This window comes from Schistocerca nitens, chromosome 10, assembly GCF_023898315.1.
Source record: "Schistocerca nitens isolate TAMUIC-IGC-003100 chromosome 10, iqSchNite1.1, whole genome shotgun sequence".
NCBI classification, from domain to species: domain Eukaryota; kingdom Metazoa; phylum Arthropoda; class Insecta; order Orthoptera; family Acrididae; genus Schistocerca; species Schistocerca nitens.
The window spans coordinates 196,491,835-196,515,158 of record NC_064623.1 but is presented as its reverse complement, the minus strand read 5'-3'; the positions used below and the strand labels follow the sequence as shown (position 1 = coordinate 196,515,158).

The window sequence follows — 23,324 nt, the reverse complement described above, 5'->3', positions numbered from 1 at the left end:
CTCTGGGTCCATCAAGGTAATACGGAACGCCGTGCTGGATCCCAACGGCCTCGTATCACTAGCAGTCGAGATGACAGGCATCTTATCCCCATGCCTGTAACGGATCGTGCAGCCACGCCTCGAACCCTGAGTCAAGAGATGGGGACGTTTGCAAGACGACAACCATCTGCACGAACAGTTCGACGACGTTTGCAGCAGCATGGACTATCAGCTCGGAGACCATAGCTGCGGTTACCCTTGACGCTACGTCATAGACAGGAGCGCCTGCGATGGTGTACTCAACGACGAACCTGGGTGCACGAATGTCAAAACATCATTTTTACGGATGAATCCTGGTTCTGTTTACAGCATCATGATGGTCGCATGCGTGTTTGGCGACATCGCGGTGAACGCACGTTGGAGCGTGTGTTCGTGATCGCCATTCTGGCGTATTACCCAGTGTGATGGTATGGGGTGCCATTGGTTAATCGTCTCGGTCACCTCTTGTTCGCATTGACGGCACTTTGAACAGTGAACGTTACATTTCAGTTGTGTTACGACCCGTGGCTCTACCCTTCATTCGATCCCAGCGAAACGCTACATTTCGGGAGGATAGTGCACGACCGCATGTTGCAGGTCCTGTACGGGCCTTTCTGGATACAGAAAATGTTTGACTGCTGCCCTGGCCAGCACATTCTCCAGATCTCTCACCAACTGAAATCGTCTGGTCAATGGTGGGCGAGCAACTGGCTCGTCACAATACGCCAGTCACTACTCTTGAGGAACTGTGGTATCGTGTTGAAGCTGCATTGTCAGATGTACCTGTACACGCCTTCCAAGCTCTGTTAGAATCCAGGTGTATCAAGGCCGTTATTACGGCCAGAGGTGGTTGTTCTGGGTACTGATTTCTCAGGATCTATGCACCCAAATTGCGTGAAAATGTAATCACTTGTCAGTTCTAGTATAATATATTTGTCCAATGAATACCCGTTTATCATCTGCATTTCTTCTTGGTGTAGCAATTTTAATGGCCAGTAGTGTATTTGTGCACCAAGTACAGCTGAGATCACCACAGATAATCCAGAAATCGATCATGTTACAGGCCGGCCGGGGTGACCGAGCGGTTCTAGGCGCTTCAATCTGAAACCGCACCACCGCTACGGTCGCAGGTTCAAATCCTTTCTCGGGCATAGATCTGTGTGATGTCCTTAGGTTAGTTAGGTTTAGGTAGTTCTAAGTTCTAGGGGACTGATGACCTCAGAAGTTAAGTCCCATAGTGCTAAGATCCATTGGAACCATTTTATCATGTTACAATAAAAAGATAATTAATTTAGAGAGAGCTGGTTCAGTTGTATCAATATATATTTAAGCCACGGCCGTTTTAGAGATTTTAAGATCCCATCTTCAGGTGTGCGAAATTTTAGTATTTGGTAATACTTAAATGATCACAGTAGTGGTTGTCGTACGTACCTTGTGGCTGCCCGTTGGCGGGCAGATTCCGCCAACATGCAACGACTGGAACTCTTGCACCGACTGTCCCGACCACATGTTATTTGTTACTAAATACTATAATTTGTACACCTGACGATGAGTTTTTAAAATCTCAGTTTAAATAAATATTAGTACGACTGGAAGGGATATCTCTAAATTAATTATCATGCATCTCAGCTGCGGATGCCCTTCGTAGTAAATATTCTATAATAAAAAGAAATGAAAACTCATTTTGCTGTACCATACACAGTATGAGTTTGAAGAAGTTTCATCGTTTTTTATAGTTAGAGGCTCATTTATTCACCTCAATGTTCCTATGACATATTCGTGTTTTAACCATAGTTTATATAGAAATCTGCATTTACATCTACATGGCTACTTGAAATTCACACATAAGTGCCTGGCGGAGGGTTCATCGAACCATTATCATATTTCTCCATCACTCCACTCTCTAATGGCGCGTGGTTAAAAGGGACCCCTAAATCTTTCCGTTAGAGTTCTTATTTCTCTTATTTTGTTATGATGATCATTTCTCCCTACGTGGGTGGGTGTCAACAAAATATTTTCGCCTTCGGAAGAGAAAGTTGGTGATTGAAACTTCGTAAATACATCTCGCCGCAAAGAAAACCGCTTTTGTTTCAGTGACTGCCACCCCAACTCGGGTATCATATCAGTGACACTCTCACCCCTATTGCGCGATAACACGAAACTGGCTGCTCTTCTTTTCACCTTTTCGATGTCCTACGTCAATCCTACCTGGTAAGGATCCCACACCGCGCAGGAATATTCCAGCAGAGGACGGACGAGTGTAATGTAGGCTGTCTCTTTAGTGGGTTTGTCACATCTTCCAACGTAAGTGTCCTGCCAACAAAGCGCAATATCTGTTTCGCCTTCCCCACAATATTATCTATGTGGTCTTTCCAATTTAAGTTGCTCGTAATTGCAATTCCTAGGTATTTAGTCGAATTGACAGCCCTTAGATTTGTGAGATTTATCGTATACTCAAAATTTATCGGATTTCTTTTAGTATCCATGTGGATGACCTCACACTTTTCTTTGTGTAGTGCCAATTGTCAATTTTCGCACCATACAGAAATTCTCTCTAGATCATTTTGTAATTGGAATTGATCGTATGATGATTTTATTAGACGGTAAATTACAGCGTCATCTGCAAACAATCTAAGGGGGTTGCTCAGATTATCACCTAGATCATTTACGTAAATCAGGAACAGCAGAGGGCCTATCACACTACCTTGCAGAACGCCAGATATCTCTTCTATTCTACTCGATGATTTACTGTCTGTCACTAGGAACTGTGACCTCTCTGAGAGGAAATCACGAATCCAGTCACACAACTGAGACGATAATCCATATGCACTCAATTTGATTAATAGTCGCTTGTGAGGAACGGTATCAAAAGCCTCCTGGAAATCTCTGAACATGAAATCGATCTGAGATCCCTTGTCGACAGCACTCATTATTCATGGGAATAAAGAGCTAGCTGTGTTGTACAAGAACGATATTTTCTGAATCCGTGTTGGTTATGTATCAATAAGTCATTTTCTTCAAGGTGATTCATAATGTTCGAGTACAGTATATGCTTCAAAATCCTACTGCAAATTGGGGTCAGTGATATGGGTCAGTAATTCAATGGGTTACTCCTGTTTCCGTTCTTGAATTTTGGTGTGACCTGTGCTACATTCCAGTCTTTAGGAACCGACCTTACGTCAAATGAGCGGTTGTTTATGATTGCTAAGAAAGGCGCTATTGTGTCTGCATACTCTGAAAGGAACCTGATTGGTATACCATCTGGACCGGAAGACTCGCCTTTCTTAAGTGATTTGAGTTGTTTCGCAACACATAAGATATCTACTTTTTTGTCACTCATACTAACAGGTTCTGGTTTCGAATTCTGGAATATTTACTTCGTCTTCTTTCGTAAAGGAATTACGGAAAACTGTATTTAGTATCTACGCTTTAGTGGCACCATCATAGGTAATGTTTCCATCGCCATCGCGCAGTGACGGTACTGACTGTTTTTTGCCACTGGTGTACTTTACATACGACCAGAATGTCTTTTGTTTTCTGCCATATTTTAAGACAATATTTCTTTGTGGAAACTATTAAAAGCATCTCGCATTGACGTCCGCACTAAATTTCGAGCTTCCGTGAAACTTAGCCAGTGTTGGGAATTTTGAATTATTCTGAATTTGGCGTGCTTTTTTCGTTGCTTCTGAAATAGTTTTCTGACGTGTTTTGTGTACCGTGGTGGATCAGCCCCGTCTCTTATTAACTTACGCGTTATGAATCCATCTATTGCTGTCGATACTGTATCTTCGGATTTGAGCCATGTCTGATCTACACTTACATAATTAGCTTGGAAGGAATTGATACTTTCTCTTAGGAATGCATCAAGCGAAATTTTATCTGCTGTTTTAAGTAGATAAATAGAATATGCAATCATAAAAAAGTAACACATTTGAAACAGCGTGACTCAACAACTCTCCCCTGAAGAAGTGATGCAGTGTTTTTGCTGACACTGTAGAATCCGCACTGCATAGCGTCATTGTTTTGCATTTAATGAACCGATACATGAACTGCACATCGGCCAACTCTTTTATCAGTAAACCTGTCTGTAATGCTGTGCACCACTGTTAAAGTACGAGTGACTCAGCTGGGTGAACATTCCTGAGCCACAACCGAGCACTACTGAATACAAAGATATGAGCGAATGGTAAAGTGGGCAACATCTACCGTATCAGGGCAAATCGTCCAGCAGCAATACAGGTGTGTGTGTGTGTGTGGGGGGGGGGGGGGGTTGCCGAAGAGCAGGCGATGCAGGCTGCAGGCGGGGCACTACTTTGCGAATCAAATGGCTCTGAGCACTATGCGACTTAACTTCTCAGGTCATCAGTCGCCTAGAACTTAGAACTAATTAAACCTAACTAACCTAAGGAAATCACACACATCCATGCCCGAGGCAGGATTCGAACCTGCGACCGTAGCGGTCGCCCGGCTCCAGACTGCAGCGCCCAGAACCGCACGGCCACTGCGGCCGGCTTTGGGAATCAAACGTAGGGTCCGAGGAGTCGCCTATCCGCAATGACCAGTTTTCGTTCAAGCGCTGGGCGACTTGATTTGTTTCTTCGGAAGGGGAGGACGGTAAGTATGTTGCACCCTTTCGGCCGGTCAGCGTTGACAGAATCGAGGCGCACGCCCTGAAATTTTTCTCAAAAACGATTTTACAGAAAGTTTTCGGTAAACAAATTTCACTTTGGCTGTACTTATAGCTTTTGTGTCAGGTTCATAATAATGTACGCATCATTTACTTCATGGTCGTAGTTACTATCATATTTACGTGGAAGTAAGACACTGCACGTAATTTGGGAAGTTTGGAATGAAAATTAGAGGTCGCTATGATTTTGCGTTTGGTGCATATTACATAATACGTTGTTGCGTATGAAATTTTAACATACTGAATATTTCCTTAGACTTGGGTAGAGGTATCTATCTCTCAGCAATGTCGAGAAAGCTGATTTGATGTAGCACACTCGTTTGCGATCGCGCCGCGCCAGCGATAAAGCCAGAGTGATTTATCCACAACATTCCTCATATTTCATAAACGGTTTCAGATATCGAAATGAGATTTTAGCAAATGATAGTACGTGAAGAAGAGAGTACCACATAGTTATTATGTAAAACGTCATTATCTACCGTGTTATTCCAATAACTACAGAATTTTTCGATGAGAGATTGTAATTGGTGACAGCCATCGTTAGATGGTGAAACGAGAAATGCTATGAGTTTTGGAATAAGATAAGTGAAAACATTACACTTTCTTTTGCACCGTGTATGTGCTTTTTCATAAGCTACTGACCTTACTTTTCCTCACTTCCTCACTTAATAAACTTTACACTACTGGCCATTAAAATTGCTACACCAAGAAGAAATGCAGTTGATAAACGGGTATTCATTGGACAAATATATTGTACTAGAACTGACATGCGATTACATTTTCACGCAATTTGGGTGCACAGATCATGAGAAATCAGTACGCACAACAACCACCTCTGGCCGTAATAACGGCCTTGACACGCCTGGTTCAAAAATGGTTCAAATGGCTCTGAGCACTATGGGACTTAACATCTATGGTCATCAGTCCCCTAGAACTTAGAACTACTTAAACCTAACTAACCTAAGGACAGCACACAACACCCAGCCATCACGAGGCAGAGAAAATCCCTGACCCCGCCGGGAATCGAACCCGGGAACACGGGCGTGGGAAGCGAGAACTGACACGCCTGGGCATCGAGTCAAACAGACCTTGGATGGAGTGTACAGGTACACCTGCCCATGCAGCTTCAACACGATACCACAGTTCCTCAAGAGTAGTGACTATTGAGACGTGCCAGTTGCTCGCCCACCATTGACCAGACGTTTCCAAATGGTGAGAGATCCGGAGAATGTGCTGGCAAGGGCAGCAGTCAAACATTTTCTGTATCCAGAAAGGCCTGTACAGGATCTGCAACATGCGGTCGTGCATTATCCTGCTGAAATGTAGGGTTCCGCAGGGATCGAATGAAGGGTAGAGCCACGGGTCGTAACACATCTGAAATGTAACGTCCACTGTTCAAAGTGCCGTCAATGCGAACAAGAGGTGGCCAGACGTGTAACCACGTGGCATCCCATACCATCATGCCAGGTGATACGCCAGTATGGCGATCACGAATACACGCTTCCAATGTGCGTTCAACGCGATGTCGCCAAACACGGATGCGACCATCACGATGCTGTAAACAGAACCTGGATTCATCCGTAAAAATGACGTTTTGCCATTCGTGCACCCAGGTTCGTCGTTGAGTACACCATCGCAGGCGCTCCTGTCTGTGTTGCAGCGTCAAGGATAACCGCAGCCACGGTCTCCGAGCTGATAGTCCTTGCTGCTGAAAACGTCGTCGAAGTGTTCGTGCATATGGTTGTTGTCTTGCAAACGTCCCCACCTGTTGACTCAGGGATCGAGACGTGGCTGCACGATCCGTTACAGCCATGCGGATAAGATGCCTGTCATCTCGACTGCTAGTGATACGAGGCCGTTGGGATCCAGCACGGCGTTCCGTATTACCCTCCTGAACCCACCGATTCCATATTCTGCTAACTGTCATTGGATCTCGACCAACACGAGCAGCAATGTCGCGATACGATAAACCGCAATCGCGATAGGCTACAATCCGATTTTTATCAAAGTCGGAAACGTGATGGCACGCATTTCTCCTCCTTACACGAGGCATCACAGCAACGTTTCACCAGGCAACGACGGTCAACTGCTGTTAGTCTATGAGAAATTGGTTGGAAACCTTCCTCATGTCAGCACGTTGTAGGTGTCGCCACCGGCGCCAACATTGTGTGAATGCTCTGAAAAGCTAATCATTTACATATCACAGCATCTTCTTCCTGTTGGTTAAATTTCGGGTCTGTAGCACGTCATCTTCGTTGTGTAGCAATTTTAATGGCCACTAGTGTATTACGCAGCTGTTCAAAAGTCTCCCGCAATTATGTCTGCACAACACATTTATGAGGCGAGGCAGTGTCAACTCCGCTGTGTTTCGGAAAAAAAAAAAAAAAAAAAAAACAAGTTTCAACATGTCAGCCAGAGCAATGTGTTGGTTTTACTCAAAATTCGCCACTCATGACGATTCTCTGAAAGTCAAAAATGGTTTACAAGCCAAGAGAAAAAAAATGGCTGCATTTTCGGCGGAATTCTTTTCTGATACTAACCAGAAGAGAGGTGCCAGTAGATCTTTTTAAATGGTCACCATGCAAGTGTTGGCGTGGAGGGCCGCACTTAATATGTACAAAATGTGTGAGCGTAGCCACCCTTCAACCAGGATCTCGCATCTTCCGAGTTCCATCTAATTGGCTCAAAGAAAGATGCACTCCATATGAAGCAGCACATCGACGACGGGGATGGTACAGATGCATCTACATCTACATCTACATCTACATACATACTCCGCAATCCACCATACGGTGCATGGCGGAGGGTACCTCGTACCACATCTTCTCTCCCTGTTCCACGCCCAAACAGAACGAGGGAAAAATGAGTGCATATATGCATCTGTACGAGCCCTAATCTCTCTTATCTCGTCTTTGTGGTCTTTCCGCGAAACATAAGTTGGCTACAATAAAATTGTACTGCAGTCAGCCTCAAATGCTGGTTCTCTAAATTTCCTCAGTAGCGAATCGCGAAAAGAACGCCTCCTTTCCTCCGGAGACTCCCACCCGAGTTCCTGAAGCTTTTCCGTAACACTCGCGTGATGATCAAACCTACCTGTAACAAATCTAGCAGCCCGCCTCTGAATTGCTTCTATGTCCTCCCTCAATCCGACCTGATAGGGATCCCAAACTCACGAGCAGTACTCAAGAATAGGTCGTATTAGTGTTTTATAAGCGGTCTCCTTTACAGATGAACCACATCTTCCCAAAATTCTACCAATGAACCGAAGACGACTATCCGCCTTCCCCACAACTGCCATTACATGCTTGTCCCACTTCATATTGCTCTGCAATGTTACGCCCAAATATTTAATCGACGTGACTGTGTCAAGCGCTACACTACTAATGGAGTATTCAAACATTACGGGATTCTTTTTCCTATTCATTTGCATTAATTTACATTTATCTGTATTTAGAGTTAGCTGCCATTCTTTACACCAATCACAAATCCTGTCCAAGTCATCTTGTATCCTCCTACAGTCACTCAACGACGACACCTTCCCGTACACCACAGCATCATCAGCAAACAGCCGCACATTGATATCCACCCTATCCAAAAGATCCTTTATGTAGATAGAAAACAACAGCGAACCTACCACACTTCCCTGGGGCACTCCAGATGATACCCTCACCTCCGATGAACACTCACCATTGAGGACAACGTACTGGGTTCTATTAGTTAAGAAGTGTTCGAGCCACTCACATACTTGGGAACCAATCCCGTATGCTCGTACCTTAGTTAGGAGTCTGCAGTGGGGCACCGAGTCAAACGCTTTCCGGAAGTCTAGGAATATGGCATCCGTCTGATACCCTACATCCACGGTTAGCAAGGTATCATGTGATAAAAGAGAGAGTTGCGTTTCGCAGGAGCGATGCTTTCTAAAGCCGTGCTGATGCATGGACAGCAACTTCTCTGTCTCAAGGAAATTCATTATATTCAAACTGAATACGCAGCAAGATGTTCCGACTTTGATATGTAGACCATACGGGCATACAGGACCTCCCGGGAAGGAGGCGTAAGGCCGTCGCACTGAATGGAGATTGTGTTGACGAAAGGGGCTTTGTAGCCATAAGAGTGGGGAATAATACGGTGTATTGGAATTCCAAATAAAACTAACCTGTTTACAGAAAAAAGTGTTGTTTTACTTATTGAATGGTCCTCGTAGAATGGTACGGTATCCCATCAGGTCCATTGCGTTTTTTGGCTGGGATGGTTTTGAGGAACGAGTGAAACGATAGACAGCGAGCTGTGGTTCGTTTAGTCGAGAGCTCATGCATGGTTTTGTGTGTCTCTGTGAGGGTTTTCTCGACTTTCACGCAAAATTTGATGCTGTCGTTGCTCCTCTAACTCTGCCATCTCGAAATACGCCAACTGTGCTACACAGGTTTCTATTCAGTACAGCACTGAACAATAACTGACAGGCATACAACAATGAAACTTCCGGCAGTTACACATTAAACACACGCGTGTGCTGATATGCCAGCCCCAGGTCGCTCCAACACACCGTCGGAGAGAAATTACGAATTTTCCGGAATTTTTTGAACAGACTGTAATGTCCCCACAGAAAATATCCTCTACCCCGCACCAATTAATCATTTTCAATCAAACCATCCACATTCATTCACTTTGGAAAAGTTATCTGATCTGATTTTCTCGTAATATATGCGGCGACAGCTCGACGACGCCAAAGTATTTTCTAGTGCGTTTATTCTTTGAAATAACAGAGATGCATATATGCATTCTCCATGGTTGTTAGAGTGGTAACTAGGACAGCTTCTGGAGTATCTGTTGAGGGATTGACGTGTTTCTGAGAGATACATATTCTGCTTTTCTCCTCGCTAAAGCGAGCCAAGTAACATTTGTGCCGCTAGCGGTTTGTCTGAGGAGAAAGAGACTGTAAAAGGAAAATAATTGAGGCGTGGAATCACCGGAGCTCTGGATATGTAATGGAGATGGATTTAATACACAATTTCCTCCATAGATAAGGTTTGTGACTTTTTTGTTCTGGAGTGAATGAACGAATGAGTTTTTTCTGAATCATTTGATGATAACGTTGGCCCTGTAATTAGTGGGGAAGTTTCAGCTGTGTCGAAGAGAGCCTGCAATCACTGTGTTAAATCGTCCAAAAAGGCTTCGTACACATCTGGAATTCGCAATCTTTCGTAAAAGGAACAAATTGTCCAAACGATTGATTCTCCCGACTGACTGCAGTGTTTCACAATAATAATAAATGTAAAGATCTCTTACAGCAAGCCAGCCGCTGATTACCAAGACGAAGGACTCCACCAAAGATCCTATTTGGCTGATTTCACGTAATGAAATATTATATTAAAAACTGTACATAGATAACGGAGAGAAAGAGAGAGAGCGAATGAAAATAGAGATAATACTAATAATCCTCCATTAGTCTAATTTTTCGCCTGTCTTATCACGGATCAGCCAAGAGGCCTTACTTTACTGTATAGATTTATGTGTGAAGGTGAAGGGATCTTAAAGGCAACAGATACACGTCTATACAGACAAGACATTACACAGAGATAGCGGCTAGCTGCATTCATCATCTATTCTTAGATAAAGAGACGGCAACTTATTATCCGAACATTTAAAAATGTTAAAAGACTTCACATAAAAGGATGACAGCCAAAACAGTTGCAGGATAAAATTGCCTTAATGTAATATAGTCTGGCTGACTAGTAGTTATTTCTTGCTTGTTGATGCCGGTGAATATGCGCTTTTCCTGTCTTGTTGGGATTCTACGTATTTTGATGTGTGCTAGTTATGAATTTCAATGTGTATGTGTGGTTAAATGACTACTATGTTTTATTCATAATGACAGATGGTTTCGTTTTATTATAACATTTTTGGTTGTTTCGCTAGTATGTATTTCACTGCCTACGTTACGCGAGACTCTCGCGCATTACACTAGTGCGCTCTCTCGTTAGATGTTCCAAGCGCAAGCTTTATCCGTTTGACACTAGGACACAGGTAAATTGGTTTTATATTTCTATTTTACATAAATGTCTTTAATTGGGCTTATACGTTTTATTTATTAAGACAGAGGTTGAATTAACACAACCTTTAATAATTTTTGATGCGCTTATGTATGTATTCATGGATTTTAATATGCGCGAGTCTGGCACATGCAAGTGCCCTCTCTCGGCGAAACCATCTGCCCTAGTGCTTTCACACTCGTGTTTCAATAGTTCATAGGCGAAGTAATGGTGCTAAACTGTTCGCTTTGACCCTGCGCCCATTACACATGTTGTACAAATGGAGATGATATCTTAATTACTGACGACGCCTTTGGCATAATTGTTTTATTATTCTCCATTGCATGATGTAATTTTAGTAAGTACTAAAGATTTTGTGCCTGTATTACTTTGGTAATTTCACCGTTACTTAAGCGTCTGTTTCTCATTTTCGTTGATATGGCTTTTCTAATGAATGTGTTTTTCTGTTCAGGAAGTTTTACTTCTAATGAAGGTATATTTATATGTACCGAAACCTTGGTCAAGAATTTTAATAAAAAAATTTTATCCTGCAACTGTTTTGGCTGTCATCCTTTTATGTGAAGAATTTTAACAGACTGCTGCAGCCATGTTTAAAATCTTGAAATGTTAAAAGACCTCGTATTGGAAGAATTTGTCCTCAGTCAGGTCATCCCCACACTCGCTGACAATGGTGAACCAGGACAGTGCCGACGCTCAGTTCATCACTGGAGGCAACGCGACGCCATTCATCAGCAGTCCATGTTTCCCTGTCATGGCATCGCTCCAAACACGGCCGTTTGTGCTTGACGTTAACAGCAGCCTACGGACGGGGCTGCATTTCTCTAGTCCACCTATGGACAGTCTAGGATCAATGATGTGGGGTTATTATGTGGTGTGACTAGGGCCTCCCGTCGCGGGCAGACCGTTCGCCGGCTGCAAGTCTTTCGAGTTGACGCCACGTCGGCGACTTGCGCGTCGTTGGGGATGAAATGATCATGATTGGGACAACACAACAGCCAGTCCCTGAGCGGAGAAAATCTCCGATCCAACCGGGAATCGAACCCGAGCCCTTAGGATTGACATTCCGTCGCCTGACCATTCAGCTACCGGGGGCGGACAATGATGTGGGGTAACACAGAATGCTACAGGGAAACAATTACTTGTTCCCGGATGGGACGTGCCGACGTAAAGGAACTATCATGTACTTGGTGTACAGCAGTCATCGTCACTTTGGTCATTAGACCTGGTCAACCAGAACCTTGGCGCCGATATGCCTGAACTTACGTTCGCATGCAATGTAACATCTGGGCACTGTCACACCTGAATGTCCGAAAAATGTAGATATTGAACGACTCGGCAAGCCGTCAAAATAGAGACCCACGATAAAGTCCCATTTAAAGTCTGCCAAGTGCTGTCAGACACGAATACGCACCATCTCCGTGTTCTTCACACTGTTTTCACTCAACATCTGATGCTGTCCACGATCCCCACATACCCGTGGCTCTACCCTTCATTCGATCCCTGCGATACCCTACATTTCAGCAGGATAATGCACGACCGCATGTTGCAGGTCCTGTACGGGACTTTCTGGGTACAGAAATGTTCGACTGCTGCCCTGGCCAGCACATTATCCAGATCTCTCACCAATTGAAAACATCTGGTCAATGGTGGGCGAGCAACTGGCTCGTCACAATACGCCAGTCACTACTCTTGATGAACTATGGTATCGTGTTTAAGCTGCATGCGCAGCTGTACTTGTACACGCCATCCAAGCTGTGACTCAATGCCCAGGAGTATCAATGCCGTCTCAGGACTGAAGACCACAACAACAATTACGGCCAGAGGTGGTTGTTCTGGGTACTGCTTTCTCAGGATCTATGCACCCAAATTGCGTGAAAACGTAATCACATGTCAGTTCTAGTACGATATATTTGTCCAACGAGTACCCTTTAATCATCTGCATTTTTTCTTGGTGTAGCAATTTCAATGACCAGTAGTGTAGCATTCGAATTTTAAAGGACTGCAAGGCACGCAGCCCCACGTGGTTTCACTGTGGCTCCCGGACTGCATAGAAGGCTTCTTATCGTAGCCACCACAACGTTGCGTAGCGCTGACGTCCGCAAATCGGCGGCGCGTTTGCAATGGTGCCAAAATCACAGAAACAGGACAATGGACGAGTGGCGTCAAGTGTTCATCTCGGATGAGAACGTATTCAGTCTAATTCTGCACATGCTATCATATATGAAATGAGAACAAATAATGAACTCAGGAAAACGATCGAACGTGATGCTTTCGTGGTTAGCATGTTACGGTCTTAGAAGACATACTGTTGCATGAAAGTATAAACCTCCATATCTTTGAACACAGCACACTCACTGGCCAACATTACTGTGTGTCATACTGCACCACTGGCCGGAAAGTAGCAGCTGCCGAACAAAGAAATTACCATCTGGTGCATAGGATACCTTTGACCCCACAACACAAACGGGTGCGTTTCGAGTGGTGCTGTGAATGGGAACCATGGAGGCTGATGAATGGCGTCGCATAACGTTCAGCGTGAACTGCTGATCTGCCCTACTGCACATGACGATTGTTGACGACTATGGCGGCATCCTAGGTAGAGTTATCATTCCAATGGTTCAAATGGCTCTAAGCACTATGGGGCTTAACATCTGAGGTCATCAGTCCCCTAGGCTTAGAACTTTAAACCTAACTAACCTAAGGGCGTCACACACATCCATGCCCGAGGCAGGATTCAAACCTGCGACCGTAGCAGCCACGTGGTTGCGGACTGAAGCGCCTAGAACCGCTCGGCCACCATGGCCGGCAGTGTTCTCATTCTTGAAATGTTTTGGAGAGGCGTGGTAAGCCATGAGGTGTGGTTTCAGGTTATAGTTGTTAGTGATAGAGGGAACTCTGTCTGCACAATATGGGTTCATGGACACCCTACGTCCTCATGTGTTACCTCTCAAGTGGCAGTAGCGTGGCGCCATCTTTTTTACTGGACAGTGCTCGTCCACCCATGGCACGTTACTCTATGAAATGTCTGCTTGATGCTGAGGTACTCCCATGGACAGCATGATCCCCAGATCTGTCTCGAATGGAACATGTGCTGGACTGGCTCATACAGTAACTCCATCTCGATGCCAGTATCCGGGATATCACGGATCAATAGTTCTGGACCAGCCTACCTCAAAAGGATCCTTTATGGTACCCTTCCCAAACGAATCAGTACACAATTTCAGGTCAGACGGGCTGCAACGTCTTATTGATAAGTGGGCTCACGATGTCAAATTCTTTGAAATCACTGCACTAACATCACATCACATCTCAACTCTTGACTTTTCATATCGGTCCCTCTTCCCATTCCTTCGCTTCTTTTTGTCAGGCGGTGTGTATTGTAAACAGTAACTGCCCTAGCGATTTCCTTGTGTTACTATTAGATTTCGTTCCGTTAAGAGAATTATGTGCATTTCCATCTACAGGAACGTCCTGAAAGCAGTCAAAAATTTGGTCCAATATTTGGTGCAGTTATGGAGCTGTGGTGTAGGGGTAAGGGTTTGGTTGGATAAGAAGAAGAGGCAGGATGGTAGGACATCTCTCAGGGAATAACTTCCATGGTACTAGAGGGAGCTGTAGAGGGTAAAAATTGTAGAAGAAGGCAGATTAGGATACATCCAGCAAATAATTGAGGACGTAGGTTTCAAGGCTACTCAGAGATGAAAAGATTGTCACAGGAGAGGATTCGTGGTTGGCGGCATCCAACAAGTCAGAGACAAGAACAGACACCAGTGGTGATCTAGCAGCTCTCGAAGAATGAAACTACAGTGAAACAGAATCTTTGTAGCCACTTACAGGTGTTTATAAATATCAACGGGGACAGTTGAAAATGTGTCCCCCCACCGGCACTCGAACCCAGGACCTCCTGCTTACGTGGCAGACGCTTTGTCGGACTAAGCCTTCGAGGACACAGAGGATACTGTGACTGCAGGGACTTATCTCTCATTTCCAACTTACTGTCCACACACTACATTAGTAGTGTCCCTGCCCATGGGGCACAGGTTTTGTTGGGTTGGCAGAAGAGCCAACACCGCGTTACTAGAGGAGACAGAAAGGCACGCGTTTTAGCTCACGCAGGCTGGCGTGAGGAGGGAAGAACTATACTGACGTGAGGTCTGGAACAGGACAAGGAATGAGAATTTAGAAAGCGGACGTAATTACTTTGATAACTTTAATCCATTAATGATGAACGTCGCTCTTGACGGTACACGATTCACAATATTATCTGTTCAGAAGACATAGTAACTGAATATGGCGCCTTGCTAGGTCGTAGCAAATGACGTAGCTGAAGGCTATGCTAAACTGTCGCCTCTGCAAATGAGAGCGTATGTAGTCATTGAACCATCGCTAGCAAAGTCGGCTGTACATCTGGGGCGAGTGCTAGGGAGTCTCTCTAGACTAGACCTGCCGTGTGGCAGCGTTCGGTCTGCAATCACTGACAGTGACGACACGCGGGTCCGACGTATACTAACGAACCGCGGCCGATTTAAAGGCTACCACCTAGCAAGTGTGGTGTCTGGCGGTGACACCACAGGTTTTCAACTGTCCCCGTTGATATTTATCAACTCCTGTAAGCAGCTACAAAGGTCTGTATTTCACTGCAAATTCATAAAAACTTTTGGTGCGTAAGTCTAAGGGATGCCCGCCTCTAGTACAGGAACATGACATCAGTGTAGTCTCCGATGTTTACTGCCCTCTGCATCCATGGACGAACAGCGATGGCTGAGATTCCCGAAGTTCTGTTTGTGGAATCCTTGTTGATTCTTACAGAGGAGATCTCGGTTCTATGAAAACGTATACTAATCTGGAGTCACGAGTGTTGCGACTGCTTTGATGCTGCGCACTGCAAGTTGTTCTCCTGTGCCAGCCCCTTCATCGCAGAGCAGCACATACACGCAGCTCTTCGATCATTTCTGGAATAGATTCCAGCCTCTGTGTTCCCCTACGTTTTTTACCCTCTAGTACCAATGAAAGTTATTCCCAGATGTCTTAGCACATCTCCTATCATGCTGTTCCACAGACTATTTTGCAGAGTAAAGGAGGAGGCTCTGGATGCTATTGGGTACTGCAGGTTTGCCTTACAGACAGAGGTCTGCGCCGAAGGCGACGATGGGCTCCTTGGGGTCCCTGAAGGGAGGGAAGATGGTGGAGTCTGTGCCGCGCAGGTCGTTGCACGGGTCGCCCCGCCACGACGACATCTTGGGCTCGCCGTTGAAGGCCACCACGCGGCCCAGGTCGTCGATGTTCTGGATGCCGCGCTTCACCCGCAGCCGCCCGGCGTCCACCGTGCCATTTTTCTGAAACATCAGAAACAGGACCCACTCTACACTGTTAGTATGTTTTCACAAAATCAATGAAAAGGAACCAGACTGAATGTTGGAGTGGGACATCACTCCTACCAAATGACAGCATGACAATAACACGTTGAAGATAGTGTCCCAGAAGGTTCGATGCTTGTCCTGTTCCTGTTTTTGATGATGATTACCATGGTTTTAGGATGCTAAACTGCTGGATGATCTACACCCTCCCCATTATTTACCTAGGCAAATAAGTTCCGAAAGAAGTAAACAAGAAAAAGTTTACATTACTGGCATTTTCTTGACCTGGCTAAGGCCTTCAACAATCACAACAGTGGTTCTCCAACCAGTCGTTGTCACTCACTTGGGAGTAAGGGGATGGCGGGAGGGTGGGGGGTGGGGGAGGGGGGAAGGTCCCTTCAGGAGAATGGCTTCATGGATCAGGGAAAATGTTCCGTACTTTCTTTCATGATTACTCTTTTAGTTATCGATACTGAAAGACGAATTGTTGTAAGTGATATTGTATACATAACCACCACAAAGCTCCTTAAATTCTTATTTTCTGCAAGTAATTTCGACAGCAGACTTAAGAATTTTAAAATGGTGTGTGCAACTTCATAATTTTAAAATAGCAATGATTTTAAAATTATGAAATTACGAACACAATTTTAAAATTTTTAAGTATCCTACATGGTGACATACTGTCGAAATGATTTGCAGAAAAATAAATACCGCAGGACCTTTTTGGGGGTTATATAGATAATTCCATTTGCACGTGAAATAAGGTTAATTTTCATGTTCTCTTTTAATAATTTTAAAATTACTATTATTTTAAAATCATGAAAACACTGTACACCAATTTTTAAAATTTTAGTTTCTGATGGATAATGATGTAATTTCGAAACTACATGCAGGAAATAAAACTTTTAGTAATTTCGTGGCGGCTATATATAAAAGTGGCACACGGATTTAATTTCCTGGATGCTGAGTTACACATAACAACTGAATTTAATTTGTTTATAAACGACATCTGAATTAATTAAACTTGAAAAACTTCAATATAAAAATTCTTTACAGTTAAGTAATTTTTCAGGAATATGCTTATAAATGTTCCTGGTGGAAAATGAAGATTTCCTTTTGTCACAACTTCACAGAAAGTTAACTTACCCTCATGCAATGATTACTGATGAAAGGAAGAAATAAAGTACGTGGGAATGCGAGTCTCCAGTTGATGGAACCAGATACGACGAGATATCCATCTGTTAATAACAGTATAGGGAACCACTAATAAATAGTCATGTGATTATTGTAAGAGCTATTATTACCACTATTATTAAATGTAGTTAAAATTCATTTTACTTGCATGTTATGTTCATATTGCGGGCATTAAATCCATTTTGTACTGTCTAAATTTGTAGCATAAAGTAATTTAAATTTAAATTATGCAAAAATTTCAAAAAAATGTACAAGTGCAGTTCAATTACGATTGTGTCCATAACTTAACCATTTCCCAATTAACGTCATGATGTAACTCTTTCACGATCAATGCTGGTCTGTTTAAAATATCAGATTTACAAAAAATGTGATAAATATTATGAAAGTAATGAATTACTGAAGAAATGCTGAAAATGACATTGAAATTATTAATAAATATTTTTGGAGATACAAAAATTTAATTTCCCTTATTATAAACTTTTTGTGCATTAAAAAGTTCCCGTTTATGCAATTGTGACTGAGGCTCTGCATTGTCATTTATGCGAGGGTTGGAACTTAAATAGTGGGAAATGTTTATTTACAACTTATACAATATAGACAAATGTTTCAAAAAACCTGTCCTTCAGAGTAGTCACCAGAATTGTGTATAACCAGTTGTCAGTGATGTGGCACTCATAGGATAGCTTTAGCAGCGCCAGTTGTGTTGATAGTTCGAGAGGAGCGGTCTGTTTCCCGAATCTCTGTAACAGTTCCGAAACGAATGCCAAGAAGTGCTTCCTTCATCTTATGAATGAAGTTGAAACCACAAGGGCTTAAGTCCTGGGACTGTGGTGGATTGCAGGCTGTGTTCCAAAAATGAACAGCTTAGAGGAAGAAGCGGCGACGCTTTCTGCAGGAGCCGCCCATCACTTTGTACGACGATGGCCGGTCTCGTGTGGTACGAACCTGTGACCAATTTGTTCGATCGATGGGGCTTGATTCCTGAGGTGAAGGAACCACTTTATGGCATTCGTTTCAGAACTGTTACAGAGATTCGTCAGGCAGCAGACAGCTCCACTCCACGTATCAACACAACTGGCACTGCTAAATGTGTCCTACGACTTTCACATTGCTGGCAAGGAGTTGTATCAATGCTGGTGACTACTATCAAGGACAGGAGAACATTGAAACATGTGTCTGCTTTGCGAAAGCTGTAAATAAATATATGCCACTACTACAGTTCCAACCCCCGTGCCTGAGGAACCTTGACTACATTTTAATCTACGGTGAAGATGTGGGTGCAGGCTACCATTCTAAGGCGGCACGTAGGCGCTGATTTGAAAAAGGTTGGGAGCCACCAACTAAAAAAAATTACATATGAAATCAGAATTTTTTGGTGCTGAAGGCATCCCCTTGCATGAATGGAGCCATACCTCAACATCAGGAAACAGAGGGTTACATTAACATAAGACACTATCGAATGAGACTAAATTCTGAGTGGTTAACCATGAAATATGGTATCCCACATGGCTCAGTATTTGGACCAGTCTAGTTATTGACCTACACAGATCATATACCAGTGGTATCGAAGAAGTCTACAAAAACTATGGCGTATGCTGCTAACACAAGGGTACTGATACACGGCTCAATGAGATGTATAAGAGACACAGCCAAGACAATACAAGAATAGGTTTACCATTGTTTCACACTCTCAGCACCGACGTAATGTGCCAGAAGGCTTGTGATACGAGCATGCCTTCGAATGGTGACTATAATGTACTAGAGAAAGTCAGCAAATCTACCAACTGACGCAAAGGGTAAACAAATGAATCTCGAATGAGAATGAAATTGAATACAATGTCCCGTGAGCACACTTTTCCTCGTAACCAACATAAATTATTTACCATGGATACTGCAGGACGCTTCTAAACTGTCACACCTGATGATACAAGTACAGTGATAAGGGATCCAAATGCAATCCTACCAGACATAGCCATGAGAATAATGGCTGACAACTGGCTTACCGCGAAAAAATAGCCCTTGTTCTTAGAAACAACTTCCACAAGGGAATTCTAGACCCAGATACTTACTCATGAGCGCTAGAAGCAGAGGTCAGTGGGTACACGCAAAATAAAACTATCCGTCTGAAAGTTATAGTCATCAAGATCGAGAACTGACTGATGGGGCACCGGCAGGTGAGGAAGTTAAAGAAATATTTCACTTACTCCTGCTTTGTATTTATAAATGTCTCTTTCTCAGTGGACCTGCAGACAGGTTTACTAGTGTATTTGGCGTGCTTTCACGTGATACTATCTTCTGAGCACGATATTCCGGGGCAATGGTGCTTAGGTCAAGAATAAATTTATTTCACAGACTCGCCAGTACTGATGTAAAGTGGATGACCGAACTTCTTGCAGAAGTCTGTGCGGTGATGCAGCGGTCTTACAGTCACACGTTAATACATGTACTCCCGCATGGAATTCGCGATTAATAATAAGAGTGCATTAAGCATCAGCTGCAAAATGAACAAGCAAATTGCAAGGAATACAAAGAAAATGTTGTGGGGAAGGCTAACCAAAGGCTGCCTTTTATTGGCAGGACGCTAAGAAAACGTAACATATCTACTAAATACGCTACGCTTGTCCGTCCTCTTTTAGAATACTGGTGCGCGGTGTGGGATCCTTACCAGATACGACTGACGGAGTACATCGAAAAATTACAAAGAAGGGCAGCACGTTTTGCATTATCGCGAAATATGGGAGAGTAGGCTGAAGTTCAAGACATTAGTCAGGAAGAATCAATACGCAAAGAAGTGGGATACGGAAGTACTAAGGAATGACGAGATACGTTTGAAGTTCTCTAACGCTATAGATACAGCAATAAGGAATAGCGTAGTAGGCAGTACAGTTGAAGAGGAATGGACATCTCTAAAAAGGGCCATCACAAAAGTTGGGAAGGAAAACATAGGTACAAAGAAGGTAGCTGCGAAGAAACCGTGGGTAACACAAGAAATACTTCAGTTGATCGATGAAAGGACGAAGTACAAACATTTTCCGGGAAAATCAGGAATACAGAAATACAAGTCGCTGAGGAATGAAATAAATAGGAAGTGCAGGGAAGCTAAGACGAAATGGCTGCAGGAAAAATTTGAAGACATCGAAAATGATACGATTAACGGAAGGACAGACTTAGCATACAGGAAAGTCAAAACAACCTTTGGTGACGTTAAAAGCAACGGTGGTAACATTAAGAGTGCAACGGGAATTCCACTGTTAAATGGAAAGGAGAAAGCAGATAGGTGGAAAGAATACATTGAAAGCCTCTATGAGGGTGAAGATTTGTCTGATGTGATAGAAGAAGAAACAGGAGTCGATTTAGAAGAGATAGGGGATCCAGTATTAGAATCGGTATTTAAAACAGCTTTGAAGGACTTACGGACAAATAAGGCAGAAGGGATAGATAACATTCCATCAGAATTTCTAAAATCATTGGGGGAAGTGGCAACAAAACGACTATTCACGTTGGTGTGTAGAATATATGAGTCTGGCGATATACCATCTGCCTTTCGGAAAAGCATCATCCACACAATTCCGAAGACGGCAAGAGCTAACAAGTGCGAGGATTATCGCACAATCAGCTTAACAGCTCATGCATCGAAGCTGCTTACAAGAATAATATACAGAAGAATGGAAAAGAAAACTGAGAATGCGCTAGGTGACGATCAGTTTGGCTTTAAGAAAAGTAAAGGGACGAGAGAGGCAATTCTGACGTTACGGCTAATAATGGAAGCAAGACTAAAGAAAAATCAAGACACTTTCATAGGATTTGTCGACCTGGAAAAACTTTCGACAATTTAAATGGTGCAAGCTGTACGAGATTCTGAAAAAAGTAGGGGTAAGCTATAGGGAGTCATATACAATATGTACAACAACCAAGAGGGAATAATGAGAGCGGACGATCAAGAACGAAGTGCTCGTATTAAGAAGGGTGTAAGACAAGGCTGTAGCCTTTCGCCCCTACTCTTCAATCTGTACATCGAGGAAGTAATGATGGAAGTAAAAGAAAGGTTCAGGAGTGGAATTAAAATACAAGGTGAAAGGATATCAATGATACGATCCGCTGATGACATTGCTATCCTGAGTGAAAGTGAAGAAGAATTATTCACAATAAAGGATGACAGCTTGAAGAAGAATTAAATGATCTGCTGAACGGAATGAACAGTCTAATGAGCACACAGTATGGTTTGATAGTAAATCGGAGAAAGACGAAGGTAATGAGAAGTAGTAGAAATGAGAACAGCGAGAAACTTAACATCAGGATTGATGGTCACGAAGTCAATGAAGTTAAGGAATTCTGCTACCTAGGCAATAAAATAACCAATGACGGACGGAGCAAGGAGGACATCAAAAGCAGACTCGCTATGGCAAAAAAGGCATTTCTGGCCAAGAGAAGTCTGCTGATATCAAATACCGGCCTTAATTTGAGGAAGAAATTTCTGAGGATGTACGTCTGGAATACAGCATTGTATGGTAGTGAAACACGGACTGTGGGAAAACCGGAACAGAAGAGAATCGAAGAATTTGAGATGTGGTGCTATTGACGAATGTTGAAAATTAGGTGGACTGATAAGGTAAGGAATGAGGAGGTTCTACGCAGCATCGGAGAGGAAAGGAATATGTGGAAAACACTGATAAGGAGAAGGGACAGGATGATAGGACATCTTCTAAGACATGAGGGAATGTCTTCCATGGTACTAGTGGGAGCTGTAGAGGGCAAAAACTGTAGAGGAAGACAGAGATCGGAATACGTCAAGCAAATAATTGAGGACGTATCCAGAATGAGATTTTCACTCTACAGCGGAGTGTGCGCTGATATGAAACTTCCTGGCAGATTAAAACTGTGTGCCCGACCGAGACTCGAACTCGGGACCTCCGCTGCAGAGTGAAAATCTCATTCTGGAAACATCCCCCAGGCTGTGGCCAAGCCATGTCTCCGCAATATCCTTTCTTTCAGGAGTGCTAGTTCTGCAAGGTTCGCAGGAGAGCTTCTGTAAAGTTTGGAAGGTAGGAGACGAGGTACTGGCAGAAGTAAAGCTGTGAGTACCGGGCGTGAGTCGTGCTTCGGTAGCTCAGTTGCTAGAGCACTTGCCCGCGAAAGGCAAAGGTCCCGAGGTCGAGTCTCGGTCGGGCACACAGTTTTAATCTGCCAGGAAGTTTCAATTGAGGACGTAGGTTGCAAGTGCTACTCTCAGATGAAGAGGTTAGCACAGGAAAGGAATTCGTGGCGGGCCGCATCAAACCAGTCAGTAGACTGATGACCAAAAAAAAAAAAAAATGTGAGAGTGTCACAGAAATGATACAAGATTAAGAGAAAGGCGTTTTTCGTTGCGACGGAATCTTCTCACGAAATTGCAATCACCAACTTTGTCCTCCGAATGCGAAAGTGTTTTCACGGTGCGATGGCAAATGGTGTTTTGTCGATATGCTGTTTACATTTTGAGCAAAATATTTCGACGGCAGACGCTGCCGCCTTCTTCAGGCGCTGCGAGTTTAGCTGTTATGCGTACTCGCTGCGTGAAACTCAACCAGGCTGCAAACGCCGCTATTTGTAGCCAAGCTCGATTCTCGAAATCCGCTAAGTAGGGAACCTATACACAGAGTGTGGTGCAATCGCACGTCATTGGCTGATCAGCTGAGACGCCATTCTTTTCCATTGGAGTCTCTCGTTTCCTATGTTCCCAGTGCTTCCTGCAGTTGGACTATCGGAAAACTGTTTCAGTCTTAGCATACCATGTCTGCAGATTTATTGCCTTTGGAAGAAAATAGTGTATTCGAAATATTCTGAGCAGTGTTATCCATAAAACATTTCTCCACTATGTCGTAATGTCGCTTGTGGCTCAGTAAGATACATTCAAGATTATAAATACACGAAGTGCATTCGCAGTTCCGAATATGAAATACTATCAGCTGTATAATGGGACGATGACTGAAAATTTGCATGCATGCATGTCGGAAGGTACATTACATCATAATCCAGAAT

General features: G+C 43.5%; 1 protein-coding gene across 1 annotated transcript in view; it reads right to left on the bottom strand.

Moving 5' to 3' along the window:
- The window catches only part of LOC126210549 (sensory neuron membrane protein 1-like), a 304,792-nt gene that overhangs the window by 103,066 nt on the left and 178,402 nt on the right, over window positions 1–23,324 (bottom strand). Inside the window, exon 6 of the mRNA XM_049939802.1 lies at window positions 15,877–16,091. Within this exon, the coding sequence (XP_049795759.1) occupies window positions 15,877–16,091 (215 nt within the window). The remainder of the gene's footprint in view (window positions 1–15,876; window positions 16,092–23,324) is intronic.